General features: G+C 37.7%; 3 protein-coding genes across 5 annotated transcripts in view; 1 reads left to right on the forward strand and 2 right to left on the reverse strand.

The window, feature by feature from the left end:
• LOC134648698 (PXMP2/4 family protein 3) overlaps positions 1–27,001 on the reverse strand; it is a 381,574-nt gene that overhangs the window by 319,229 nt on the left and 35,344 nt on the right. The window lies entirely within an intron of this gene.
• Positions 465–22,515, forward strand: LOC134648679 (uncharacterized). 2 transcript variants are annotated; one of them, XM_063503181.1, is made up of 6 exons: positions 465–586; positions 17,313–17,392; positions 17,716–17,948; positions 18,411–18,666; positions 21,196–21,416; positions 22,071–22,515. In XM_063503181.1, exons 1-6 carry the CDS (start codon positions 556–558, stop codon positions 22,513–22,515), a joined length of 1,266 nt encoding a protein of 421 aa, XP_063359251.1. In that variant the 5' UTR covers positions 465–555. The 2 variants fall into 2 exon arrangements, with proteins under 2 accessions (XP_063359251.1, XP_063359250.1); XM_063503180.1 differs by lacking the exon at positions 465–586 and adding an exon at positions 16,514–16,614.
• On the reverse strand, positions 23,659–26,296 carry LOC134649201 (THO complex subunit 6). The gene is made up of 5 exons (XM_063503920.1): positions 26,124–26,296; positions 25,850–26,001; positions 25,432–25,669; positions 24,840–25,002; positions 23,659–24,014 (listed from the first exon to the last, which is right to left on the reverse strand). The coding sequence occupies exons 1-5, from the start codon at positions 26,225–26,227 to the stop codon at positions 23,697–23,699; spliced, it is 975 nt and encodes a 324-aa protein (XP_063359990.1). The 5' UTR covers positions 26,228–26,296; the 3' UTR covers positions 23,659–23,696.

A 27,001-nucleotide genomic window follows, 5' to 3' on the forward strand; every position in this document is an offset into this window, starting at 1 on the left:
GACCAACATTTGTTCAGCAACTTTTGAAAATAACTCAGGTTTTGATTTTTATTACACTTTAAAGTTTATTCTAAGACGCAATGTACTGCAAATTTTGTTATGTTTAAAGCGTGACAAGCAACGTCAAACACACTGATGTCAGCGTACATTGAAGGCAATATTTATTTTGTATGAAAAAGAGGAAGCCTAAAGCATTCATAATTTTTAAAAGTAGCTGAACAAATGTTGGTCAGTTTGAGGAGTACAGCCTACAGTTTAATTTATTGCTCCTGTTACAGGAAGCACCCTGTATATGTTATCAAACGCTATCATGCCAAATATCGCCTTTTTAGCTTCTGAAAATGCCGCCGAACAGGTAGTTGTTGTATTACTTAGTATCATGCCTTTATTATAGGGTTCGCCCCGATTGAAAGTACGTGAGCTACTAATTTATTGCATTGATTAACTAGCTTGTATGTGGTGTATGGTTGGCGAGACGTTACCCCGCTACCGGCGACGGAGCGTGACGACTATCTGGCCGGCTGCATTTGGACGCGTGCCGCCGCCGTCGACGCCATGAAGAGGATCTTCAGGAATTTTAAGCAAAGTGAGTGTTTTTAAAGTTACAGTCATACACCTTAACTTGTATATGGTGAGCACGTGCTCCCGGCTTCGTCATAAAGAGAAATCTTAAGCAAAGTGAGTGATTCAAACATTATTGTATGGATAACTTTGTAGGTACTTAATGTGGTTTGTTAGTTTGGCGAGAGTTAGCACAATTTTGAACTAAAAACTTTGTTTTTTGTTAAGGTTCTAGCTCGAAGTCTAGCAGAATGCTGCGTCACTCATAACGAAAACTTAAAACGGAAAAAAATAAAAAACTACTTCAAAAAATATAAAATAAAATGTTTTACCTATTATATGTGCAAACAACTGATAATTATGTTTGCAGTCGGTGAAGTTAGAGAATGCTAGAGTGGTTAGTACATATACTCGTAAACCTAGGTACTTTTCACATTCAAAAGGACTCGACATATGATTAACAATTCGTCGTAGCGATTGTATCTCATTCTGGAAACCGATAAAACCCGCAAAAAACCGTAATTTAAGGTCAAGAGGCTCCACATTCCCGAGGTGGATATAAAAAATATTTATTTGCGGCTATTTCAACCGGCAATTAGGGGGGCGGGCTGACCCTTAACCCGCGCGTCAAGGTGACGGACTTGCATCTCCTGTAATTCTCAGATCACGATTTCTTTCGCAAATGTTTCTGAGCTATGTTTTAAGAGTCCGTAGCAAGCTCGGTTTTCTATACAAATACCTACCAATATATTTATTTTTTATTTATTCCTTAAACTAACTCTAACAGATAGACTACTAAGTACTACATGTTAATTGTACAGGAGGGTATACACTTAAACATAAGGTACCTACTTATATCTAGAGCAGTGGTAACATAATATCACGAGTGAATGGAACTTGGAGTCTACTATTCTTAATAGTTTTGGATAAACTACTAGTAAGTAGGTATATATATGTATCTGACACTGTAAGATTGTGAACCCGTTAGTTTATAATCTAACATAGGTTAGGTTAGATTATAATCTCCCTACCGTCAGTTTATAATTTAACTAGCGAGATTATAATATGACGAGTGTTTACAATTTTACGGTGACATTTCTACACTTTGGATGCTAGAATATTCACGCGTGCGATTATAATTTCTGTTTCGATCAATCTCTCCCAACAATCAGTGTTACCAGCCAACGTAAAGTCTAAAGGGTTCGAAGAAGCTGACCTTCCATTAACTACAAGAACACTGCCTTCCCACTGTACATATATTTATTATTTCTACTTATTAAAAGTATTAAAACGCAGCATGTTTCGTGTAAATTAATCTCCCAACAAAAGGATCAAAACGCACTACTATCAGATACTAGAGTCGACCCTTTCGGCCCTCCGAGGTAGACTTATGAAATGTATGGACATTCTTTGAAGGAACGTATGGTTTATTTATAGGTTCACACGTCGTAAATTTTTCCCGTATCCGAGATTTTATCGAATGCCGTATTAGTGACAGCAAACTTGGCAACTTTCAAAATCGGTCACACTGCTAGAGGGCTTTCCCGCATATAAGACGCGCCGTAAAAAATCGATATATTTGATAAAATCCCGTATTACGGTATTTGTATTTTATCCTATTTTCACTTTCACTTTCTTAGTTACAATCAGTGTATTTATTCGTGAAGATTTCTAAAACGTCACCCCAAAGTGCGTGCGTTGATGTCGTTTCTATCAGAGTTTTACAAGGCGTCTTCGTCATTGGTCAAAGGTGTGTCAATTTCATCAATCTGACTGTTTTCACAAACATTTTCAGCCCTAATGTTAACCCCTACTCGTAGATTATAAACAAGGGTCTTCAAAATCTATTCGTGATAGTTGCTGACTGGTAAAATTTATTTTCGTAAAATTTCTTTAGTGCACGCATAGTGTAGATCGTAACATTAGGTTTTCTCAACAAATTATTCTTATTCTTAGGTAGTAGAATACGCAGTCCATACGAGAAGGTCGCTGCCCCGCCCACTGTCGGCGAGCGCGTGCGCGTGTATCGTAATTGCATCTTACGAGAAATGAAGCGTGTGACCGTTGTCCAGTAATATAAGAAACGCACCAGTCTATATAATCCTTAAAACACACTAGTCTATACTTTATAGAGCTACCTCCATAAGAGTCAGATGTACGAGACAAGGTAGGTATCAAAGCGTTTGAATGCAAAGACGGAGCAGGCGGCCTAGCCAAGGTGACGAATGACGATCGCTTGTGCTTCGCCATAGAATCGCTGTCTCTCTCTATCACTCTTCCATATTAGTGCGACGGTGACCGCCTCAACCTGACCAACATTTGTTCAGCGACTTTTCAAAATTATGAATATTTTTCATACAAATTAAATATTACCTTCAATGTACGCCATATCATCGTGATTGACGTTGCTTGTCACGCCTTAAACATAACAAAATTGTGTCTTATAACTTTAAAGTGCACTAAAAATCAAAACTCAAGTTATTTTTAAAAGTTGCTGAACAAATGTTGGCCAGGTTGAGGAGTACAGCCTACAGTATTTTTTTTTGCTCCTATTACAGGCCACACCTAGTATAGGTACGTCAGCGGCCGATCGTAACATCAGGCACATCGTAATGTTCCTGTGTATTAATGTTTTGACGGTAGTCACATTAAACCAATAGGAACCTATCCTCCTATTGGTTGCTTCAGATGGGCAAACTGTCCAGAAATAGGAGCCCCGCGTAGCGCGTCATTCTGTAACAGCAAAAGTAATGTCTTTATATGGAGAACAATTGAGACTGTAAAGTATATACTTTTTTTTTAACGTGAATTCTAGAGATTTGTCCGTTAATATTGATGCTGACAATAGTGAGCCAATGAGCCAAGTGAGAAATATCTACGTTCATGATTTGATCATTGGCCATAAGTATTTATTAACATTATAACTCAATTTAACATACCCTCACATCACAGTCTGAATCTGGACATTAGCCACTTTCGCTGTTCCACTCGCATTACCATAAGTGCAGGGCCTGAGTGGACGCTCGAGTTGGGCGTGCAGCGGGGCGGGGCGTGCGGCGTGCATGTTAAACAAATGCAAGCGTATAGAAGCGGCCTTAGTGCACGCTGCTCAAATCACTTGTGAGCCCGACGCCCCGTTGCACGCCCCGCCGAACGCTCCGCTTCGAGCGTCCACTCAGACCTTAAACTAAGTGCAGGGCCCGGGTCGAATCTACTGATGTCCGTCATTACCTATTCGATACGACATACGCTCTACTGACATCGGGTTTTACTTTCATTTGTTTACATTATTACGGTCATCTTCGGGTGGGTCAAAACAATGTGCAGAAAATGCCAGGAATTAGAATTAATGCAACATATGGTGTTACGCAATCGAGTTGATGGTCCATATATCAGCGCGAGTAATTATTATAATTCATGCCTGTCTATAAGTACATTATATTCCTAGAAGTTTTAAGTTCGGGTCATTCTACTTTCGTAAAAACTAGGAGGTCGATTCTAATTTAACGATTTGTTATGGGTTTTAACTGGTTTTGATACGACCTTGACGATCGTCTTAGTGATTGGCACGCAACTCATGCACGACTTTCACTTCATTTCGCATGCACAAATCATCGTGAGTGATCTTCAAGGTTGTATCAAATAAAGATCAAAACCGTTACAAATTGTTAAATCGAATCGGGCTCTAGGATCGATGTTAGAATGACCATGATGTGCTGTGACGTGACTCGTGGTCAATAATGACACTTTTTTGCCTACCTGTTAGCTGTTTTATAAAAGCACAAATTGACATAAATGACATGATTAATATTACGTCATGAGTGGCCTTTTGGCCCAGGACGGGACTGTCTCATTTCAAACAAAGACATAGAGAATCATACTACATATGTATTTTTATCTTACGCTAGTACTAGCAACCAAAAGAAAGGGTTGAGTATAGTTTTCTTTGCTCATAGTTCTTACTTACTGACAAAATGTGTAGAATCTGTTCGGATGGTTCGGAAAGAGAAGAGTCGTGGAATGTATTGGGCCCCATGCATTCCACGACTCTTCTCTTTTCGCACAGGCTCTATACTCTATCTAGATAGTCGCGTCGGGAACGACCCGGCATCAGCAGAGAACGTGTTCGTGCATGTGGATACATCAGCCGGGATCGTAATGCGGCAATTTCGCCTTTTCGCCGATTGCTGCGTGCCGGGCCGGGCTGTAGCGTCAGCACACTCGCTCCACGGTGTAATAGTGGTTATTTTATTTAAATACACTTTTAAACTAGTCCGCCCGGGCGCGCAAAAAAGACAACGCGATACATACATATTACAATTACAACTTACAATAAGTTGATCAAAGTCGTAATATTCGAATTTAAATAATCTGTACTTACGTAATTATTTATCTGAATTAGGTACGGTCATACGGAACCAAAATTTGTAATCATCTATAAAAATTAATATTTTTGTATTTATTCGTATCGTCTAACAAAAATTAAATATATGTACATACTTAGAAAAGTGTACCCCAATAAATATCGCTTCGCTCGGTCGGCTAATCTGAAAATAGTCATTTTGTTTTACAAGGGGGCAAAGTTGTTGTTTAACCGCTCGTGCTAATATTGATACCCGAGCAAGCGAAAGATTCCAATTGAAGCACGAGCGTAGCGAGTGGTTCGAAAATTGGAATCTTGAGCGTTGCGAGGGTTTCAAAGCACGAGGGTTAAACAAAATTTGCCCCCGAGTGAAACACAACATTTTTCACCACACCAACCCGAAGCAAATATTAAAAAATGTAAAATATCAAACAAAATCAAACCAAATCAAATTTGAAGAGGGAAGAAAAGTGCCACTTTGATCCCGCCTAGCAGGGAAGAAAAAGCTCTTTTCCGAATAGGTGGTGTGAAAACATATTTATTTACGTTTCGATGTGTTTTCTGTTACCGAATGCCAAAAAGGAATTCCAGTGTGTTATTTAAGTAAGCAGTGTTTAAATTATGAGGTTTACCTACTTCTTTGACCAGAGAAAGTTAGAAATTCGCTCGAAACGCTTTCCTTGCTGATTTTTCACACGCGTAAACCGCCGAGATGTAGATAGGCGATTGCTACAAATTGTGCTCGCCACAAATGTGATTGGCGTTGCGACCGTAAAGAGGCATTGATGGTGTGTTTATGTTAATTTTAGTACAGCTTACACTACTAGTAGATATTTTAATATATCTACATATATTATTTTTCAAAAAACGGGTGACAACATAGGTTTTAAAAGGGTCGACAATGCGCATGTTTGTACCACCTAGTTTGAGGGGTCCTCTAGGGTAGGTAACCGCTTACCATCAGGCGACAGCAAGCCGGAGTCCTCTGTTTTTATATACTTGCACAATCTAGGGCTCATTTATCTGGCAAGAGTTGGTGGAAATAAAGTTCTGTGGAACCTTCGCCACCGGTAGGTATTTACTTATTTATATACAATTAAGCTAAACTTTTATTTAAACAAACAGGTTCCCTGCCGTTGTTGGCGCAATGTATGCACCTATTTTTGAAGTGAAAACTTCTTTAGCGGCGCTGTGCACTTTTTGTGATGAGGAAAAAATGTTAAACTCGCGACAGGTCACGTGACCGTAAGATTCGTAAGACGTAAGACGGAAACGTGACCTGATCGAAAAACTGTTACAATGTCATTGAGTTTTCACTTCTGCCGGCACTCCCGGAGTGCAACCCGTTGTTTTTTAATTATTTTGTTTTCCAATTTAAACCCCTAATATTTCAAAACTTAAAAAAATTCCATTACTTAATCCTTATTGTAAAAGTTGTGCGCTGTCGGTCTGCGCGGACGCAGGTTCCCACGCAATTATCAGTTGCCTGAACCACCCTTAATTTCAGTGGTTATTTACCTGCCTTTACTTGTAAACACTCGTGGCTATTATGTGCTTCTATTTTGTGTAATTGTGGTGCGGGTTGTGTTGTGATTTGTGATAATTTCCGCAATCGTTCACGAACTAAGGGGTGTTGTTAGACTTCGAAGCTGAAGTCAAATGCGGAGACAGCTTTAGCGACTTTAAAAGTTTTATTTAGTCATAAATTTAAAAAAATGCAATAACTGCCTATATATCATATATATTCGACCCCAGTTGGAATTGAATCTGTAACCTCAACAGTAGTTGTATATTAAATTAAATTGATCCGTTTTCATTGCCTACAATCATACAGTGTCGTTACTTAAAAAAAATGTTAATAGGTAATAGCTGCTTATGCTATTTTACCTATTAACATACATATATACCTACATTACTAACTTAAAAAAGAAATCTCGTCTTATTTCTTCTCGTCATGATGTATGTCGATAAAGCTTCCCACATAAAACTTAATGCTATGTGTTTCCAATTCTTTGGGGCGTGTCTTCTCCAATAGTAGGTGGACCAACATAATAGCTATCCGATAATCATCTGCCTAATAATAAGTTTACACTAATTAATGTTCAAAGTTCAAATCTCGGTCGCAGACTTATCTAAAAGTTTATAAAGCTTGGAGAATTTCTAGAAACGGGTAAAATACTAAAGTTATTCATGCCTACGGGCAGCTTGCTAAAACATACTTAAAAAATGATAATTTGTATTCTAACTAAAGTATCTACTTTTTGCAAAAAAGATGACGAGATTACAATATAGGTTAGAGATCATAATATTTGCTAAAGTTTCTAACTATATGATTTATAATTATAACAGAAAAGCATTATTTAATTGAATCAACATTAAACTTTTTTAATGGAATAATTTCCGTCCCATGTGCGATTCGAACTCGTTACCTTTTGAAACAGTGGTCCAATGGCTCTAACCAACTGAGCTATAGAAGCTTGCTTAACCGGAAACCCCATATGAAGGATCCACGGAAAGAACACGTCTAGTCACATTTTTCGGAAAATGAGATTTTCGGAAAACTCTTAATGAACTATTAGTTATATATTTTGCTACCACTGTATAATAAATGTAACACAACTTTATTTTAATACCTAGTCACGGAATTACCATACGTTTTGACATTGTTCCAAATTTTAAAACCGCGATTACTCAAAATGTCACTATTAGTGTGACTAGACATGTTCTTTCCGTGGACCCTTCATATATACTCGTACCTACCTACATCTAAAAACACATGTCATTACGAGTATTAACACAAGTTAAAGGTTTTAATTAATTCACCCTTTAAGAGCCAACAGGAGCTAAGATTAAAATATTTTAGGTAAATATACCCGTCTCGCTAACGGAAGCGGCTCCTAAAACTAGTGCGATAAGGACAAGGCGAAAAATCATGCGTAAAAATATCAAAAATCGAGGTTTCGTTCTCGACTGTTTCCTCCTCCAAAACTTAACCAATCGTAACCAAATTTGGAAATCTAAATGATTATGACATTATCTGTGTCGGACCGTTTTGCTTTTTTGACTAATTGATGTCAGTTTTGAATAGCACGCCTCTCATTACGGCATAGTCAATTAGGCCATTTTGGCCATTTTTGAAGGGCTCTAGCGCCTTAAAAAACAAAACTATCAAAAAAAGCAAAACGGTCCGACACAGATATTGACAATATTAATCTGTGTTGAAAAAATCATTGCTTTAGCTTCAAAACCCACGGAGGAAACAGTCGAGTACGTTTGTATGGAGAAATGACCACTCCTGTTGGCTCTTAATACCAGCGCTGCATCAATTAGCGTAACTCGTAATTCAGTTAACCCGTTGAACGCCGCGGTCTTAATTTTGCATACTGAAATCGATCATATGTGCCGCGGCAGCGAAAGGCTTAAGCATACTTTACATTGGGTCTTTCGACCCCTCCCGCAGTGAACATGTTAACATTTTTCCCGCGACTCACGCCGCAGTCGTCACCACAATAGCTCTATTAACACCAAATATTTCGGATATTTCGGCTGCAGGGGTGTCACGAGGCTTCTATGCGTGCACGCACGTTTTCGACTCACCCTTCCAAAATGACTTGAAACATCCAAAAACCGAAGGCATACACGCCCTTTTCAAACCTTAAGTATTATCGTAGCTGTAATTTAAAAAGGTTTTATGTGCGTTAACGATTTAAATGTCTATACGCTTTTTCTCTTCGTGTCAGTTCGGGTCGTGTCCGGAATTCCTGTGGATTGGTCACATTCCCCTCATAGCGATATGCTCGTGCGTCCCCTAAACGATTGTCTTCGATTTTCACGGACCATAAGTCATGACTATACGAGCGCAAAAAATGGGAATAAAAGCTACGAATCGAGTTTGTATGTTATAACAATTTTTCGATAGTAATGGGACTATTTTGTAATTTTGTAATAGTATTTTTTACAATCGTGACATAATGTAGAGCTTTTAAAGTCAAGTATGTAGATAAGTATCGTATCTATTCAAAATCTAAGTCCCGCGCAATACAGAAGTGTAGAAACATTTTTCAGAGGCCTAGGCGTGTTGATGTCGTTTGTTCATAAGTTGTATTTGAATATCGTTGTATAAATATTGTAGCAATATCACAATGCATTATACTTAAATGTCAAATGAATGTTCATAGTGTTCACACACATAATTACATCTCATACACCGTTAGGTACAATAGGAACATAAATAAATAAAATAAAATATCATTAATTGTCAGGCAACTAAGACATACAATAATAAAAATCTTAATACAAGCTAAAAATTATTTTGGCGACACGGTGGTTTTTCTGTTGTGTCGCATGTTCCGGTGTAGGATTTGGCAGATTCCCACGGAACCGCCGAAACACCACACCCTCCGACCAGAAGTCCGCGCTCGCGATGATAAAGCAATACGCAAGTCGTACTCTACTGCGTTTGCATAATTGCGGTCATAATGATGTGCGAAATTAATATTTAGTGAGAGATTTAAACTGTAGCTAGCTGTTATCTAAGCTGCCTAGACGTATGATTTAATATCTACAAGTAAAAATACAGTAAAAAGCGTAAAAAGTAGCGGGGATAACCACTCACTTTCCTATTTCACATGTAAAACTGCTACCTATAGTTAAACGTTACGATACGACTGAGTTTTACGTCACATTACCGATTACCGTGTAAAATACGAACGTTAAAAGTTAATAAAGTTGACCATAAGTGACTAAAAGTGAACATAAGTGACCACAAAGTTACAAGTGTTTTGTTTGGCCGCAAATGTGTCTGAAGACTATTATTAAGTATTTGTTCTGCGGTGAGAGATTAATGTTTAGCTTAGCACAGTTGTTGAGAGACTATGAAAAAAAAAAAAAAAATAATCTGTTTATTTCATAAAATAAGCATGCATATTTACAAAACTTAACTACTAATCTTAAATTAAAAAGATTTTTTGAGTTAAGGAGTCTAGGTAGTCATATAGAATTAATTATACACTACTATTACATCTTTATTATATTGTTACAAGATAGGGATTCGATTGTTCTCTTGATTGATCTGTTGATTGATCTGTATCTAAATATGTGTTGCGATATGATTGCCTTTTCTGTAAAATATTTAAGATTAAGAGTAGTTAACCAAATCCTATTACAGTTGTTCTATAAAATTAGCTCTCGCAAAAATCTTAATTTTGTGCGCGGCGCATTGAATCTGCCGATTTAGTCTGGCGTTAAATTAAACACAAGTCGTCTCCTTCACGATTTTCGTAGACATCTCTTCTAAATACCTAAAACTGGTATGGATGTGTTCCTCGTGGTCTCTAGAATACGAATTGACCGGTTTTAGTTTATGGAGAGGGGGACGTGTCGATAAAAAGGGGGGGAATGTGGGCGGCCGACCAGCATTGATATTTGTTCACATCTTGAGTCCTATGGGACCGATCGGTTCGTTTCAGGTGTCGTTTGAAAGAGTATTAAACGTGCTATTATTGCTTCATAATAACTGTAGTCATAACTGTAGTCGTTTAGAAAATATTTTAAAATATATGATTTTTTACCGTGCATGGATGGCATAAGTACTGACAAAACATGCGTCTAACTCAATAAATTATAACTTTACCGCAATTAATGTTATTAGAAAATTTACGAGAAATTTCATTAGCTTTCTAAAAACATAAGGTTTATTGGTGTATGGTATTATATAACCATGTAATGATGAATTTTGTTCAGCATGGGTCACTACGCACCGTCACGTAAATGGCGGGCGACCGACCTCAACTGTTCATTGTTTCTCGGGTTCTATTTTACTGATCAATTGGTGATGGATACCATTAGAAAGAATGTTAAATGTACAATAATTGGTTTCTAATAACCGTAGTCATAACTGTAGTCATTTACAAAATAATTGAAAATATATGATTTTTACCGTGCATGGACATAAGTACTGGTAAAACATGCTTCTAACTCAATAGATTATAACATTACCGCAATAAATATTTTCAAAATATACGGGAAATTTTATGAGCTATCCAAAAATATAAGTTTTATTGCTTTATAATGTTGTATAACTAGGTAATCATGAATTTTGTTCAGCATGGGTACTGTGCACCGTCACGTAAATGGAGCCCGGCCATCGTTGAGTTTTCATTATATTTCAGGTTCTATTTTTCTGATACATGGTGGATACCATTTGCAAGCATATTAAATTTTCTGTGAATACTCGATTGTTTGAAATCTGAGGCCCAAAATAACCATTTTAAAAATATTAAAGAAAATGTTTAATTTTTACCTTAGAGGTTTGCTTAGTGACTGAAATAATTTGAGAAAGAGATAATGTAGTAAATATAGCGTGAAATTTTTAGAGTAAAATCAGCAAACTATTTATTAACTTTCCAAAAATATTGTTTAGTTACCGTACAACTATAAACATATATGTAGGTATGCCAGGACCAATTTCGCCAAGCAAGCAAACACACGGCGCGGCGAGCGCCTGGTAGACCAGCAGCATTCTATTATTGTTTGACAGTACATTTTATAATGTAGGTATCCAAAATGATAAAATATCGATATAAATGATGGTTTGTTTGTTTTGTTTTTTTATCACAGGAAACTTAAGTATAGTTTGACTCTTTTGACAAAAGCCCAGTTCTAGGTTCATAACATCGTTAAGTTCGTAGCTTTCATGATTGCAAAACCACTGCATATGAAGTACTTAATATCTGTGTTGTTATTTGACTCACGCGTCTACACGTAAAACGTTTTCAAACCCACTCCGTAGTTAATAATTTAAAATCACCTTTTCAGTGAGATCTGAGGCTTGTGACGTTAAAGAGATATTTGTCGCCGCACGCTCCAGGATGCAAAATAAGTGACTACTATTTGAGTAGCAGCGTATGCCCACATAATAACTATCCGTGAAGTCCGGTTTTAAGTATAGTAATAGTAAGATAAGGTCAATATTGAGTAAACTATCTATATTATATTTATTTACTATTTTATTTTACGGTCTAATTTATAGTTTTTGCTTACCTATTGATTCATTGGCGTTTGGCATTGTAGTTTTAGCTTGTAAGTATGACTCTATTGACAGTTATAAGATGTACTACGGTATTTAAATAACGCTCGTCTGTAACTACATGATCTTAGATCTATAATAGCGACTCATAACTTCTCTGTTCGACTGTAAGTCATACAAGAGAGTTAAGTAGCGATTGCGATATAAAAAGCTATAAGTAGAAGGCTTTATCACACGTTTAGAACCTTAAGTGCAAATTGCAGATTATTACTCATATAGATGTTAAGGTTGTTCAATTCACTTTGAGCTATAAGCTATAATACTAGCAGCTTAACATGCAATATAGCGCCCAAAACAGCTACTGTAGATCTTAAATCTTTAGATGAACCTTTTAAACACTTTTATCTCACCAGAGCCTGTAAACTGTAAACTAAGACTATAGATGTAGCTATTCTAGAGCCAGGCTGTCTTTAGGTAAGAAAATAGGTGCTAAGTGTCGCCTAATTGTTTGTTGGGATTTATATGACGGTGCGCAGTGACCCATGCTGAACAAAATTCATTATTACTTGGTTATATAATATCTTACACCACTAAATCTTATGTTTTTGGAAAGATAATAAAATGTCTCGTATATTTTGTAAATACATTAATTGCGATAAAGTTATAATTTATTAAGTTAGAACCATGTTTTAGCAGTACTTATGTGCATGCACGGTAAAAAATCATGTTTTCAATTATTTTGAAAATGACTAAAGTTATGACTACAGTTATTGAAAACCAATTATAGTACGTTTAATATTCTTTCAAATGGTATCTATCACGAACTGATCAATAAAATAAAACCCGAGAAATAATGAAAAGTTGACGCCGATCTCCTGCCATTTACGTGACGGCGCTTAGTGACCCATGTTGAACAAAATTCGTAATTACTTGGTTATATAATATCATACACCAATAAAACTTATATTTTTGGAAAGCTAATGAAATTTCACGTACATTTTGTAAGAATCTTATTGGAGTAAAGTTATAATTTATTGAGTTAAGACGCATATTTTATCAGTACTTATGCCATCCATGCACGGTAAAAAAATCAAATATTTTAAAATATTTTGTAAATTACTAAAGTTATGACTACGGCTATTAGAAACCATTTATAGTACGTTTAATAACCTTTCAAATGGTACCTATCAGCAATTGATCAATAAAATAGAACCCGAGAAATAATGAAAAGTTTACGTCGGTCGCCCGCCATTTACGTGACGGTGCGTAGTGACCCATGCTGAACAAAATTCGTTATTAATTGGTTATATAATATCATACGCCAATAAAACTTATGTTTTTGGTAAGCTAATGAAATGTCTCGTATATTTTGTAATAAAATAATTGCGGTATTGTTGTAATTTATTGAGTTAGGCGCATATTTAATCAGTACTTATGCCATCCATGCACGGTATAAAATCAAATATTTTAAAATATTTTGTAAACGACTACAGTTATGACTACGGTTATTATGAAACAATAATAGCACGTTTAATACTCTTTCAAACGACACCTCACACGAACCGATCGGTCCCATAGGACTCAAGATGTGAACAAATATCAATAATGGTCGGCCGCCATCTTTGCCCCCCTTTTTTTCGACCCGTCCCCCACTCCATAAACTAAAACCGGTCATTTCGTATTCTAGAGATCACGAGGAACACATCTATACCAGTTTTAGGTATTTAGAAGAGATGTCGACGACTTTTCTCGAAACAGGCCGATTTCCACCTGTCTAATTGGAGTTAGGGACATTGGGTACCTACAGTCTATTTTTTTTATTCGGTAGACTGAAATGACAGTTCATAGTATGAACATAAAATGTCATTTCATACTATGAAATGTCATTTTAGTCTACCGAATAAAAAAATAGACTTTACTTACCCTTATGAAAGTCATAAGCGCTTGCTCAATGCGGTTTTTTGTACAGTTTTCAACAAATTGGGAGCCTGACCAACTAATAACAGCCTAACGAAAAACCAACACAGGTGCTATTTATCCAATTTAAAGCGTGAAAGTGCTAAAACAACTCGTTTAGACACAGACATTGTGCTAGACATTAACACCTGGCAATTACTTAAAACGTGACTGTTCCTTTACGATTTCACACGATGGGCTACAATGGGACTTAAATGGGATCGATAAGAAAATTGCGTAAGACGATGTCTTGATTAGGGACTCTGGGAATGTAAGTGCCGTGAAAATGCCTATAAATTTCTGGCTGGCCGTGTATTAGCATTTTTTCAATGCAATCGTTGGTTGAGAAGTACATTTACGTAATTGGTTCAGGTTTCGTGTAACATTACATTTTTATGAATGATAGAATGTTTTCTTTATTAAATAGGTGTACAATTTATTACCAATTACCGATAAAGGCAGCTGCGTTGTTTTAATGCAACGCACGGATATCGGAGACATGCTCTAAATATTTAGTGTAGGTTTATAAGGTTTCGTTTGGTAAGGTACCAAGTAGGTACAGTCACGCTATTATCTCGTCTTGTCCGGTGCGAATATGTACCTACTAAACTTGTTAAAAAAAAGAGCGAAATTTGAGCTTTACAAATTTATCCTCATTTTGACATCACTCGCACTGAATATGCACTTTAACTCAACTCAAAGTGATCCATTTATAAAGTACAAAAGCCACTGAATACTCGTATAATTATGTAGAATTAATTAATATTTTGTTATTTAAAACTCGTCTAGTTTTCCATAAGTGTAGCGTGCTTTACCGATAGTAAATTACACGGGCATGGTAATGAATTAATGGAGGGCAGAGCCGAGGTTGGCCAAGCGAGCCCTGGGGCTCCAGTTTAGTAAATAACCGGTTTACCAGATACAGATATATCGGAGCGGTCAAGGTGTTCACAAATATCTGAACAAAGCAACTTTCGAGGAAGCGTAAAGCCAGGAAATTATAAATAAACAAAAGATATGGATCGCCGCGCGAAACTTGGGCGGGTTGTCATCGCGCGAGCTTTTATTACCTTATCTCAATTACTCTGAAAATCTACTTCTGTTTATAAATATAATCATTTTGTGTTAACCCCTCGGAGCAAAACAAATTATTATTAAATAAGTAGTTATTTGTTTTACAAGGGGGCAAATTTGTTGTTGGTATCTAGTGCCAAAATTGATATCCGAGCAAGCCAAAGATTCCAAATTGGATGTTGAGCGAAAAATGGGATCTTGAGCGTTGCGAGGGTTTCAAGTGGTTTCAAGGCAAGAGGGTTAAACAAATTATGCCACCGAGTGAAACAAATTTTTCACCACACCAACACAAGGAAAATACTAACTGTAAAATATCTAACATATACAAAGCATATCAATTCAAAATGAATGTTATTGTAATTACAAAAGAAAGGAAAAAGTAATCATTGCATTTGAATCGACAGACACTTAGCATATATGTAAATGCAAGCATAATTTAGTTTTCTAGCAATTTTTTTTACGGAGGGTGAATCTATTATGTAACTGAAACAATAAAATTACGTAATTAAAGTTGGTAATTATATAATTGAGCTATTGAGGGTAAAAACGGGTACGTTACGTAGGTCAACGGCATACCCTCTCTTGGGTAGGAGAGGGAAAACAAATGTATATATCCAATCACATTTATAATCGGGTCTATCGCGAATTTATTTTGTTGACTTTAATTTTTTTGTTGTTAATTTATGTGAATTAATACGTGTTCAAGACGCGAAAGTTTTAAATGTTATATAACAAATGTATATTTTTGGAATTTGTGAAATTTACTAAAATCTATATATGAACAAATATATAGATGCGTGTGTCCTGACTGACAGCGTATAGAGCCGAAACTACAAATTTGTACATCGAGTTACATATGTGGGTAAGTAAGTACCTACTTACTTAAATATATAATGTGTGCAAGAAATAAGAATAAATTTTGAAGACTTCAATCTGTAAGGGTAACCCCCTGAAAAGGGGTTGAAAGTGTTTATGTTGCCATATACCTACTTACGCAAGGTCTGAAATAGGTAAGTACATTTTGAACATTTATTCTAAAGCTCGCTTATCATTTGTTAGTTTACGAGTTTCGCGGGTGTATGTTTTTATTTGTTTGTTGTATATCGGAGCAACTGTCGTATCATCAGCTCCATAACACAGGGCCAGTCGACAGCGCGCCGCAGCTGCCGGCGGAAGGATTGTGCGCGTACGTGTTATAGTGTCAGTTAGTTTACGAGTTTCGCGGGTGTATGTTTTTATTTGTTTGTTGCCATATATCGGAGCAACTGTCGTATCATCAGTCGCATAACACAGGGCCAGTCGAGAGCGCGCTGCAGCCGCTGGCGGAAGGTTTGTGCGCTACGCATGTTATAGTGTCAGTTAGTTTACGAGTTTCGCGGGTGTATGTTTTTATTTGTTTGTTATATATCAGAGCAACTGTCGTATCATCAGCTCCATAACACAGGGCCAGTCGACAGCGCGCCGCAGCTGCCGGCGGAAGGATTGTGCGCGTACGTGTTATAGTGTCAGTTAGTTTACGAGTTTCGCGGGTGTATGTTTTTATTTGTTTGTTGCCATATATCGGAGCAACTGTCGTATCATCAGCCCCATAACACAGGGCCAGTCGACAGCGCGACGCAGTCGCTGGCGGAAGGTTTTCGCGTGAACGCATGTTTAGGAACTTCGCGTTTGGTTTACGAGTTTCGCGGGTGTATGGTGTTACATTGATTGTTTTTATTTGGTATAGAGATGTGATAGTTATTGTCGTGTTCGGAAAAATTGTAAGTGTGCTTATTTACCTACTTTTTTAAATTGTGTTTTTTGTTGTTAATTAACTTCTGTAGGTACTTAAACGTTAATGTGGTGTGTTTTCATGCAAATGCAAATAAAATAATACCTAAAAAATATTTAAAGGATAATCTAGCATTACCATCATAACCCAAAATCTATCAAGACCAATTAATTCTAATTTGTCACAAAACATATTTAAATGATTTTCCTTTTTTGGACTTATTGGGCTAGACGTTACACCGATCGAACTATTAGTCCCAAACTAAGCGACGATTGTCCTTATCTTAATTAAATATTTAAAAAACCTTTTTGAATTTCACCGATATCTATAGTAGGTACCTATGACTTTACTTAGTTCGAGTTTCCTCATTGTAGCTTAATTGTGATAGAGACATTCTTTTGGAAAAAATACCTATAATATCTATATTACTTTGTGTGTCTTAGTTTATATATTTTGAACTGTTTTATAAACAAACCTACAGGTTACATTTTTAACTTTGTATACCTACTTAGTGTGCACGACGACAAGTTAATTGAAGATGTAAAAATGTGTCGTTTCAGAGATTCTGTTCAAAGAGCTGCCGCCGCCTTATCGGGAGAACGAGGATGTCCCCGACGATACACAGGAAACACATGAGCCAGTAAGTATTTTATGTTATCTGTAAAAAAAACTACTACAACGGATTTTGCTTCCTAATGTTTGTTTAGGTAAAGCTTTGAAACCCGCACAACGCTCAAGATTCTACTATTTGAACCATTCGCTATTGTAAAACATGTATGTATATTATCACGAGGGGTTAACCAACATACCTTATTAAACAAATAACCATTTTATATCCCTTTGACCGCCAACGACGCACGCGGCGCAGCCCAATATCAACCTTCGTGCATTTCCACAAAGTTCACAATGATGCGCCGCATACGATAGGCGTGGCAAAGAATTAAATCGGGATTTCCCTTACAGAACCCCATCCCACCATGCGAAATCCTGGACCTGCTAGCCAACTGCAAGATCCCGGGCATCTCGGCCCACTCCGACGTCGAGTACGCAGAGATCCAGGATTTCCAGGAACAGTCGGTGCCGGACATGGGTCTGTGGCACTCCACGCCGCTGGCTCATCGGCACAAGTCCAAGATATCGCTCACGTGGGTGCTGAAGGAGAATGCGGAGAATACGAAGCCTCAGGACAACGTCAGGTACATACCTAGTTAACACATTCATTGCCACCCAGCCAAACAAGACATTCGCGCCAGGCCACAAAAAGTTCGTCATATAAAGCTGTAGTGCCACGATCCCGACTATCGAGTCGTCCGGCCTGGGAACGAAATCATAAAATACCCGATAGACGGATTTTCGGCATTCAACTGCAAAACCTACTACAGCCAACTGCAAACCCCCTCATTCTGACGTCGAGTACGCAGAGATTCAGGAACATCCAGCAACAGCCTTACTGGGGCCTGAGACATTTAGCGTAGGTGAGTTCTGTGATTGTTACTTATGTCAAGTCATGTGTACAAACAACAACACTCTTAACTGTCCATCGGTGGACCTTATGCCTTTTGTAATAAGGTTTACGAACTGTGAGTTAACTGTGTGGGCGATAGTACATTGTGTATAAATTGTTTTGTACACTACAACTTTCCCTCTATTCTTTCTAGATATCAGCGTCAATTCGAAGACCGTTTCAAAACTACCAAGCTTAGAGAGACAAGAGTCGTTGGTCGAAACGAGTACTACCACAACCTTCGGTTCCGCAGTGCTTGTGAGGAGTTCGTGAGTCAAGACACGCTGTCAGACGAGACTAGCACTGAGGAGTATGTGAGGCGGAAACACAGGCATAGACATCGGAGGAAGAAGAGGAATCAGGAGCGGTTCGGATACGATATCAGGGATTTGGACAGCTTCTTGAGTGAGGTATGTCGACCTATTTATAGTTATAAGTTACGGTTCTGTCCTAACAAATTACAGTGTAGCAAAGTAAAAAACATAGTGACGCGAGTTAAAAGTGTTAAAAACACGCTGCCAAACAATATGAGAATGGAATAGAGTCTGAGAAAGAAGAGGAAGGATTTGTACTTCTTTAGTGGGATGCGTTGTATAAAATATGTTGTTCAAATGTCAAACCTGAATTCTACATTACAAGCATGAGCCGCCATGTGGGCTGCAGTTGGGTCCTCGAGAATGTTAAGGAAGTGAGTGATGGTATCACAGCATACATACATAGAGTCTGTGCGGAAAGAGAAGAGTCGTGAAATGTATGGACCCAATACATTCTACGACTCTTCTCTTTCCGCACAGACTTTACATGCATTTTCAAGTTTCTGTTTCGTATCACAAATATAAACAAGAATATAAAAATCACGTGTCAAGCGTTTTTGTAACGGGATCAATTCATTTTCCCGAATCTTTGGCGATAACAGGCAAAGTTATGTAAAGACTTAAATCGAGACAATTTGTGCTTGCCAAATAAAGCGATTTAGAGCAATTTCTCTCGTTAAGGTCACAAACAAATTTCGATGTACAGTTTAACGTTGATATCAAAATGACCAAATACATAAATCGATTAAGTATGTACTATCTTTTAAAAATGCACCGGCAAAAACTTTTTATAGCTCGTTCCACCATGTAGATAAAAAGGGTTGAATAAAATAAGTTTCAATTTGCGCGGAAAGCAATTCATCTTTCATCTTTCGGCTTCGACACGATTTGGGATCACGACAAAAGAATTTTAAACTCTGCAATCTCGATCATTATTCATATCTGGGGTGTTATGATATAATAGTAGGTATTCAGCTTTGTTTGAGGTAAAAGTCGCATAAGTGTAGTATAAGCGGAGGTTGATATGCTTTTTTGGGTTTATAAGGTCTTTTAGGAGCTTTTTGTGCCTTACGGTCCGAGCGATATTGTTCCAACAACTTAACTACCAAGTGGAGGCAAGTCAAACGATGGGTACCTACCAACCTAAGTACATCCTACGATCGATACTATGACATTATAGATGGGATGTTAATTTTGTGTGTAACTTTTTTAAACAATTTTAATGACAACTTGCATACCTACTTATAGAAAGCCCAGAATATAGACATATGTCTACATATTCTATTAGATTTCTTTTAATTTTGGAAATCAACCCCTTCGAAGACGGAATGGCAGACCAAATCTCACTAGGAGACTGGCAAGTCTTACCTACTTGATAATAGTTTCTGTGGGTAACTGAAATTGATTTGTATCACGCTTGCTTTATACCTAGTAGTGACAAAGAAGTTCAGCATATACCGGTTCGCTTGACCGCTCGCCTCCCATGCTTGGTAAACATCAAGAACACACGCCAAACATAAACTCGATCGCCGTTCTCGAATCTCGAAATTGGCGCAAAATTGGACAAGGCATAAATTGCACGTCATTTACAACATTCGAGATACTTTCCGGACGGTTAATGAAGAGTTTCGAGCCGCTTATCCGCATTTTGCTTTCGATATTAAATCTGTGGATAATAATCCTTATGACAGTGGGTTTCGTGTTGTTTCGCCGCTCGCATGCAACGATTACACAGTCAAACAATGGATGCAGTATTTTATCAAGTAATTCCTACGATATGCAGAGACACCGCTGCATTCCAACAGTAAAAAAATATATATCTTGAGTGAATATGAATAAACGAAACGGTCTAAAAGACTGTTTTTAGTAGACCAAACATTGAGTTTGTACTGTGTAGAAAAAAAATCGACGCCTTTTTGTGATTCTCTTGAGATCATATCAAATTGGATACCGAGATACGACTAGCTAAACCAAAGTCGAGCATGACAGTTAAAGTTCCTGACCTACTTTCCCGCACTTGTCGAAACCAACTTTAAGAAATCTATACTTAACCTCTTTTTCCCAGCTATTGAGTCTATAGGGGCGCGGGAGAGATTATTTACAGTGGACCAGAGGAATTCTAAAAATCAGTAAGGCCAAAAGAGTGCTTGCAGTTTTAGTCAAGTTCTAAATAATGTGACAGCCTCGAGTCGGGAGTTCGAAGGCTCGCAAGTTATAATACTGCCAAAAATCTTTTCACTGCGCCTGCACTGCGATTATCTCAAGTAGAAAGGGCCATTCATCAATGCGGTTTATTTAAAATAACGATATATCCACGGGGTTAAATGTCACGGTGTTAATTGCCTTCCATGATGCCATATGTCACGGTTGAAAAATGTACGGTCGCGGTTCATTCGTTTGGTCATTATTTGTTCATTGCGCGAGTTCACGAGTCGAATTCTTAGTCTTACTAGTGTAAAGTGGGCCAGACCAGAGAGGGTCGGCGTCTGTCGCCGTGGGTTGTCTCGGATGATAATATTGCTTCGTCATCGTCAATATTCTTAGAAATAGCCAGATTTGCCCCCCCCCCCCCCCCTCTCAAATAACACAATGTACTGACTGATACCAGCCATCTATTCTTTTCAGGCGTCAATAGACCGTCCAGGCAACATTCCAGTAGTGATCGCATATCCAACAACGCTGTACCAAACTCAGAAAGACCTGCAAAGGGAGCTGACGCTCCCGCTCGGTACGGTGGTCAACGCGGTGTTCAAAAACAAGCAGTGGCTGTACGTGCAAACTCCACACGGCGACGAGGGATATGTCGTGTACAGCGCGTGTCTGCCGCTCGGGATACTGCCTAATAGGTACATTTACCTCAACCATACACTACCCAGTCTACTCACTAATGGGGTTGGCAATTGTCAAAGGTTTGCATAGATGGCGCCATCATAGCTTGCCCCCTTTTCTATGAGATTTGGCTTAAAGGGCTGGCATCCAAAAAAAATTTACACAATTCTAGCGATTGATAGGGCAAGCTATAATGGCGCCAGCTGATAAATACTTCGACCGGCCAACCCCATTACACTTATGAAGCGTTTACGAAGACCGCTGTCATCAACAAAAAGGTACGTGCTTTTTTATTTGAAAAATACAATGTTAGCCTTACGATTCAGATGCATCCTACATAATTTTACACGATACGTAACGCCCATACTTAGCCTTAGGATTCTATAGGAAGCGTACATGAACTATCGGGGCAGCACAAGGACCCCTGTTTATTGGTGCGAAATGTAATGTCAAACTTAATACTCTGTTACGCCACAAGATGGCAGAACCTATAACGCGCAAGGTAGCGTGCGTGAACCGTGAACTGTACCTATTAGGTAGCAGCACCTGCTTTATTTGAAGTGTCAATGTCAAGCTTAAGTTTCCGATTTAGCCCACAAGATGGCAGATCCTAATTTCCTTTACACTCTACTACAAATGTAACGTTAAATTTACCGTTTTCTATATTCCAGGACGTCCCAAAAGAAGACGCCATGCTGGGAAAGCAGTACAGACATCTACCCTCGCCCCTGCGGCAACCTAACCGACAACGAAAAAGAACAACTTCGCACCCGCACCCGCTCCGAAACCCGCTACAAACCGCGCAAGCAGCGCTGCGCGGAAAAGGACTTTGACTCCTTATACTTAAGGACCAAATCCGTCTGCTCCAATATAGACAACATAGAAAAAAATAAAACCATAGATAAGAGAAAAATAAAGAGACAGACGTTGTTAGTAGTGAATAGTGATTATAAAGGGAGTGTGTTGAATAAAACGTTGACAGTGCGGGAGGGAGATGTGGTAGTGTTGGTGGAAAGGGGAGAGACTGATGTGGACGCGGACTGGTTCTATGTGAGGAAAAGAGATGGCAGTCAAGGGTTTATACCGGCCGTTATAGCTGGTCATGGGTATATTTAAATTATTGTAATCTTAAGTAATTGAAAGGTGTTAAAATAGTCATTTGAAACCTTTGTAAAATAATATTGTTTTATTCAGTTGCAAAAACTTTTCTTTTGGTAACATTTAATAATTGGGACAATTGTCATCCATCAATTATTTCTTTAATCATTTTGACTCCTAACTTAGCCAAAACGATGTTGAAGTTTAAATTCAGAATTTAATTTTGAGGCTTTTACCACCCTTGCACCTAGCTATCGAGTTTTTCAACCGGGCATATTAATTAATAAGTTATTTGCATTTATAATTAGTACTTAAGTTATTGTTAATAAAAATATTTTTTGATGTGTTTTACAATTTTATTTTCAGTCAAAACCGTTACGTTATATAGAGTCGCACCACGCTAAGTTTTCATGCCCATACTCGTACATACAAGTGCTATGTCAAGTATGGAATGGAGTATGCATTCTTACTGCCAAGATTATGCAAAGTTAGCGTGATCATAGTCTAACCGTCTGTCTTTACATAAATTAATGTCACAATGAGGGTAGTAAAACTGACCCTTAAAACAAGTAGAGTAGAGGTTCATTTGCAAATAAATTGCAAGGCACCATATAGTCTGGCAAACCAATTTGTCAGTACACTTATTTAAAAAGCGCGAAAATTTGTATGGGATTTTTAATTTCCGCCTTTTACTGACTTAAATGGTTTGCCAGACTATAGAAAAACAAAACTACACTTACACTAGTAGTTTTAGTACTTACAGACCTGCCAGAGTAGGAGAGAAGACATAGTTATAGTTTGTAGCTTTCTAATAGACCCCGAAGGCTAATCCTATTGTCTATTGTTAAGAAAAACCGCTCGTGCCACGTGCCACAACCACCTGCATAAAAAATCGGTACTTCGGTTACTGAGTGCCGGCGAGTCGGACGCTACAGAACCAGTCTAAAATGTGTCATCGAGATGCGTAACAAAGGCACGTTATCGGAGAGCGCACCTACACTGGTTTTTTGAGCGTTGGACTAGCCTGCGCTCAGGTGCCAAATAGAATAATGAAGACCCTTTTTTGCAGGTAAGTAGCACGTGCGGTTTTACTGAACAATAGACAATAGGATTAGTCTTCGGGGTCTATTAGAAAGCTACAAACTATACACTACTTACAGTAATAGTTTATTTGCATCTGTACCTGCTTTGCTTACAACTTACCGGAAATGCAGCACCTGATCTCTATAAGTAAACGTCGTACACAGATCTATTTCCGGACTAGACCCCGCAATAGCCAACACATTGGGGCTAGTCTTTAGCACCGCCGAATACACAGTGGTCGCAGATACTGGCAGTTCAACCCTAATGTCACCGGAGTATGAAAGTTGGTAGAGGTGCTTGGTGGCGCCCCCGGCGAATACGCAATCGTCGTGGAAGAAGGCGACGTGGATGCCGCGGTCGGGGAGGTCGAACGTGGTCACGGGGTCGAGGGAGCGGAGGTGCCAGAGGGCTAGGCGGGGGCCGCCGCCGCATACCTCAAGAAATGAAAGAATGTTGACGTCACACAATATCTTAGTTTTTTTTTTTTAAGTACATTGAACATTTTATTCACAGCATGTTTCAAACATCGTTAATATGTGAAATACACATTTTTACCATTAATAATATCATGAATAAAGCATAGCGATCGAGTGCTCGACAAAAGCCTTAAAATAAGCGTGATGTGTGTGCTGTCCTGTTTGTCTAAATGGTATTAAACATGGCAAACAAAGACTTCTGGTCATGGACGAAAAATGCAAGGACAACACGTCGCTAAAACGGAGTGTGACTTTATGACACGCCGATTTCCCACGCACACATACTCGCTTATTGGGTTTGAGCACAGAGCGCCTACCGCGAAGTTGTTCATTTTTTGTGTTTTTCGTCGGTGCGAATTGTGGTGCTCATAGCGCCAAAAATGCTTTAAAGTGTTTTGGCGTAGAGCTTGAAAGTATACATCACAATTTAAGTAAACTTTGTATTTCTAGCAAATTTATTTTCTCTTTAAATTTGCCGAACCCGGACAAAGACTTAGAAAACCCGGACATTTGACGTAAATTTTCGGCGGACGTGTCCGAAAATAATATTATAAAAACAATCGCTTTATTTTTAATTCTTAAGTGTTTAAGGGTTTTCCTCCTGGCCTCCAAACTAGGGCAATACCGGGGAAATCCGGACGGATGGCAGCCCTACCTGTAGCTTATGTACAGTCGTTGTCAAACTCGTCAAAGTTAGGTTCACAAATTTCGCCTGATTACAAAGTGTGATATTGTTCAATTATACTTTTTAAAACATAAATTTTAATTTTAAAATAAACTTACAATCCAGTCATCTCCCAAAGACGCAGCCCCGATCCACTTGCCAACCTCCGGCCGGCTAACTTTACTGTTGGCATGGGGCTCCAGTTTGTTATTAGACTTCCCGGTCCTCTCATCCCAAAGCATGACTAGACCATCTTCACCGCCAGATATAAGCTGCTGCGCCCTGAAAGAATACTGATTAAATCTGTGTTCTATGACAAGCATAGAAAAGTTTCATTTCATTATAAGAAATAGGAATAGGGAGTATTACTCCAATGTTTTATTGCCACCAGAGTGCGGCGCCTTTAGTAAACCATAGAGTACCAACTTATACAGTATACTGCACCTTTGTTTTTTGATAAGTTTTCACAGACAATCAAATAAGACATTGATACATCAAGGTTTGTTTACAAAGGGCCTACCAGGAAACGCGAAATCGAAACTCAGTTATCTGCTTCTTTATCACTCGAATACGCAAGAGTGATAGAGAGGTTAGATAACAAAATTTCGACTCTCTCATTTGCGGTAGACCCTTAGATTGTGACTTATTGTGGGAGTGACGCCCCCTACGCAGAGTTTCGCGTAATATTCCCTATTTGCAGTGTGTACTTACTTGCCATGTATGCTATGAATATAATCATTATGACCCTTAAATGTTGTCACCAATCTGCCATCCTCTAGGTTAAAAGCATAAATATTGTTGTCGCCACATCCAGCAAACAGTTTGGACTGGTCTTCAGAGAGCCATAAGCTGTTCACATCAGATTGTTCCATGGAGGACTTCATAGGTATAGTTATTGTCCATGATGGTTTGGACCATTTTCCGGAAACTGCTGCCTTCCATTCCCGGCCTGTGTACAAAAATATAGCACTTGTTTATAAGGGTCATGCACAGATACTACTACAAAGCTCTTTTTTTTATATAATATAGCCTATTTTGGGTCCCACTGACATTTTATTTTATTTTTATAGTACAAATAATTACATATTATTTTTAATTTAATTATTAACAAATTCAAAAGGCAACTTACCTGTAATTTCATTGACTGTTCCAATAATGAGAAAATTCTCTGAACTGGCCAAGCTGCATATTTGTTTTCCAGACTCAATTTTATAGATTTGTTTGGGCTTGTTGTAGTCAGACGTAAGGAGTTCTACGATTGGATTTAGTATTTTATCGAGGCTGAAATTGAAAGACAACATTATTCCTTTGTCACATATAAGGCGATTTGGGAGGGCAAATATTTATATAATTCCTACGTTAAATAAATAAAATACATAAGTCTACTGTACTGTTATACTTACTCAAATACAGCTACTTGTCCGTAAATGTTACCGGCCACTAAATATTTACCGCAAGGTGAAAATGTTTGGCATAAAACGGTGTTATAAAGAATTTTATCAAGCATTGTGATACTTTTATGAAAAGAATAGCGTCAGATTGTTCTGTTTGATTTATTCCTTTAAATATTATGCGTCAAACAAGTTTATTATGAATCAAAAGCAAACATAACCTCCAAAAATAAAATCGGTTTGCTTCCAAGTTCCAATCCGACCATCAACAACTTCGTCTCAATCATAGATGGTAGTATTCGTCTAATCATGTCAATTGTCGATGTCAGATTCCAGATTAATTTATGTTGTTGTACTTAAAAGTTTATATAAATAATTATAAATGAAAACATTAACCTAATTAACATCTAATAATTGTAATAATGTTATTTTTTTATGATTTAAAACAGTTTTAGTTTTGTTTAATAATAACATTTTATAGTACACATTACCTAGGTTCGTAAACGTTTTTCATAGACGAATATCATGTTTTTTTATTATGATCGTATTGCCAACAACACTTCATCCCCATAATTTAAAGTTTATATTAATACACTTTTATTATTTTAAACCCATTTTTGTAATAAAATACTATCACATTTTTCTAAGCAAATTTATTAAATAGCAGACTTCATATTACTATTGTGTTGAACTCATTCATACAACAAATATTATGGATACATAATATTCTAAAAAAACCTAATTGTATTAACAATCCTTACTACAATATTATTATTATTCAACTACTAATTAAAGCCAGCATCTTGGGGACCTTGCCGCAGGGGCCTTTTTTTAGATTTAGGTTAGTTTTAGTTTAGTTTTATTTTAGAATAGTTTTTAGTTTGTATTTA

The sequence above is a fragment of the Cydia amplana genome, chromosome 6 (genome assembly GCF_948474715.1).
Source record: "Cydia amplana chromosome 6, ilCydAmpl1.1, whole genome shotgun sequence".
Lineage (NCBI taxonomy): Eukaryota > Metazoa > Arthropoda > Insecta > Lepidoptera > Tortricidae > Cydia > Cydia amplana.

Bases quoted from the DNA above. Each gene is read 5' to 3' on its own strand.
- LOC134648679 (XM_063503180.1), top strand. From the start codon at position 16,515: ATGTTTTTATTTGTTTGTTGCCATATATCGGAGCAACTGTCGTATCAT. The intron at 16,615-17,312 runs GTTTTCGCGTGA...GTGTCGTTTCAG, and splicing joins GACGCAGTCGCTGGCGGAAG to AGATTCTGTTCAAAGAGCTG. The intron at 17,393-17,715 runs GTAAGTATTTTA...TTTCCCTTACAG, and splicing joins CACAGGAAACACATGAGCCA to AACCCCATCCCACCATGCGA.
- LOC134649201 (XM_063503920.1), bottom strand. From the start codon at position 26,227: ATGCTTGATAAAATTCTTTATAACACCGTTTTATGCCAAACATTTTCA. The intron at 26,002-26,123 runs GTAAGTATAACA...TTTCAATTTCAG, and splicing joins GGACAAGTAGCTGTATTTGA to CCTCGATAAAATACTAAATC. The intron at 25,670-25,849 runs GTAAGTTGCCTT...TTTTGTACACAG, and splicing joins AACAGTCAATGAAATTACAG to GCCGGGAATGGAAGGCAGCA.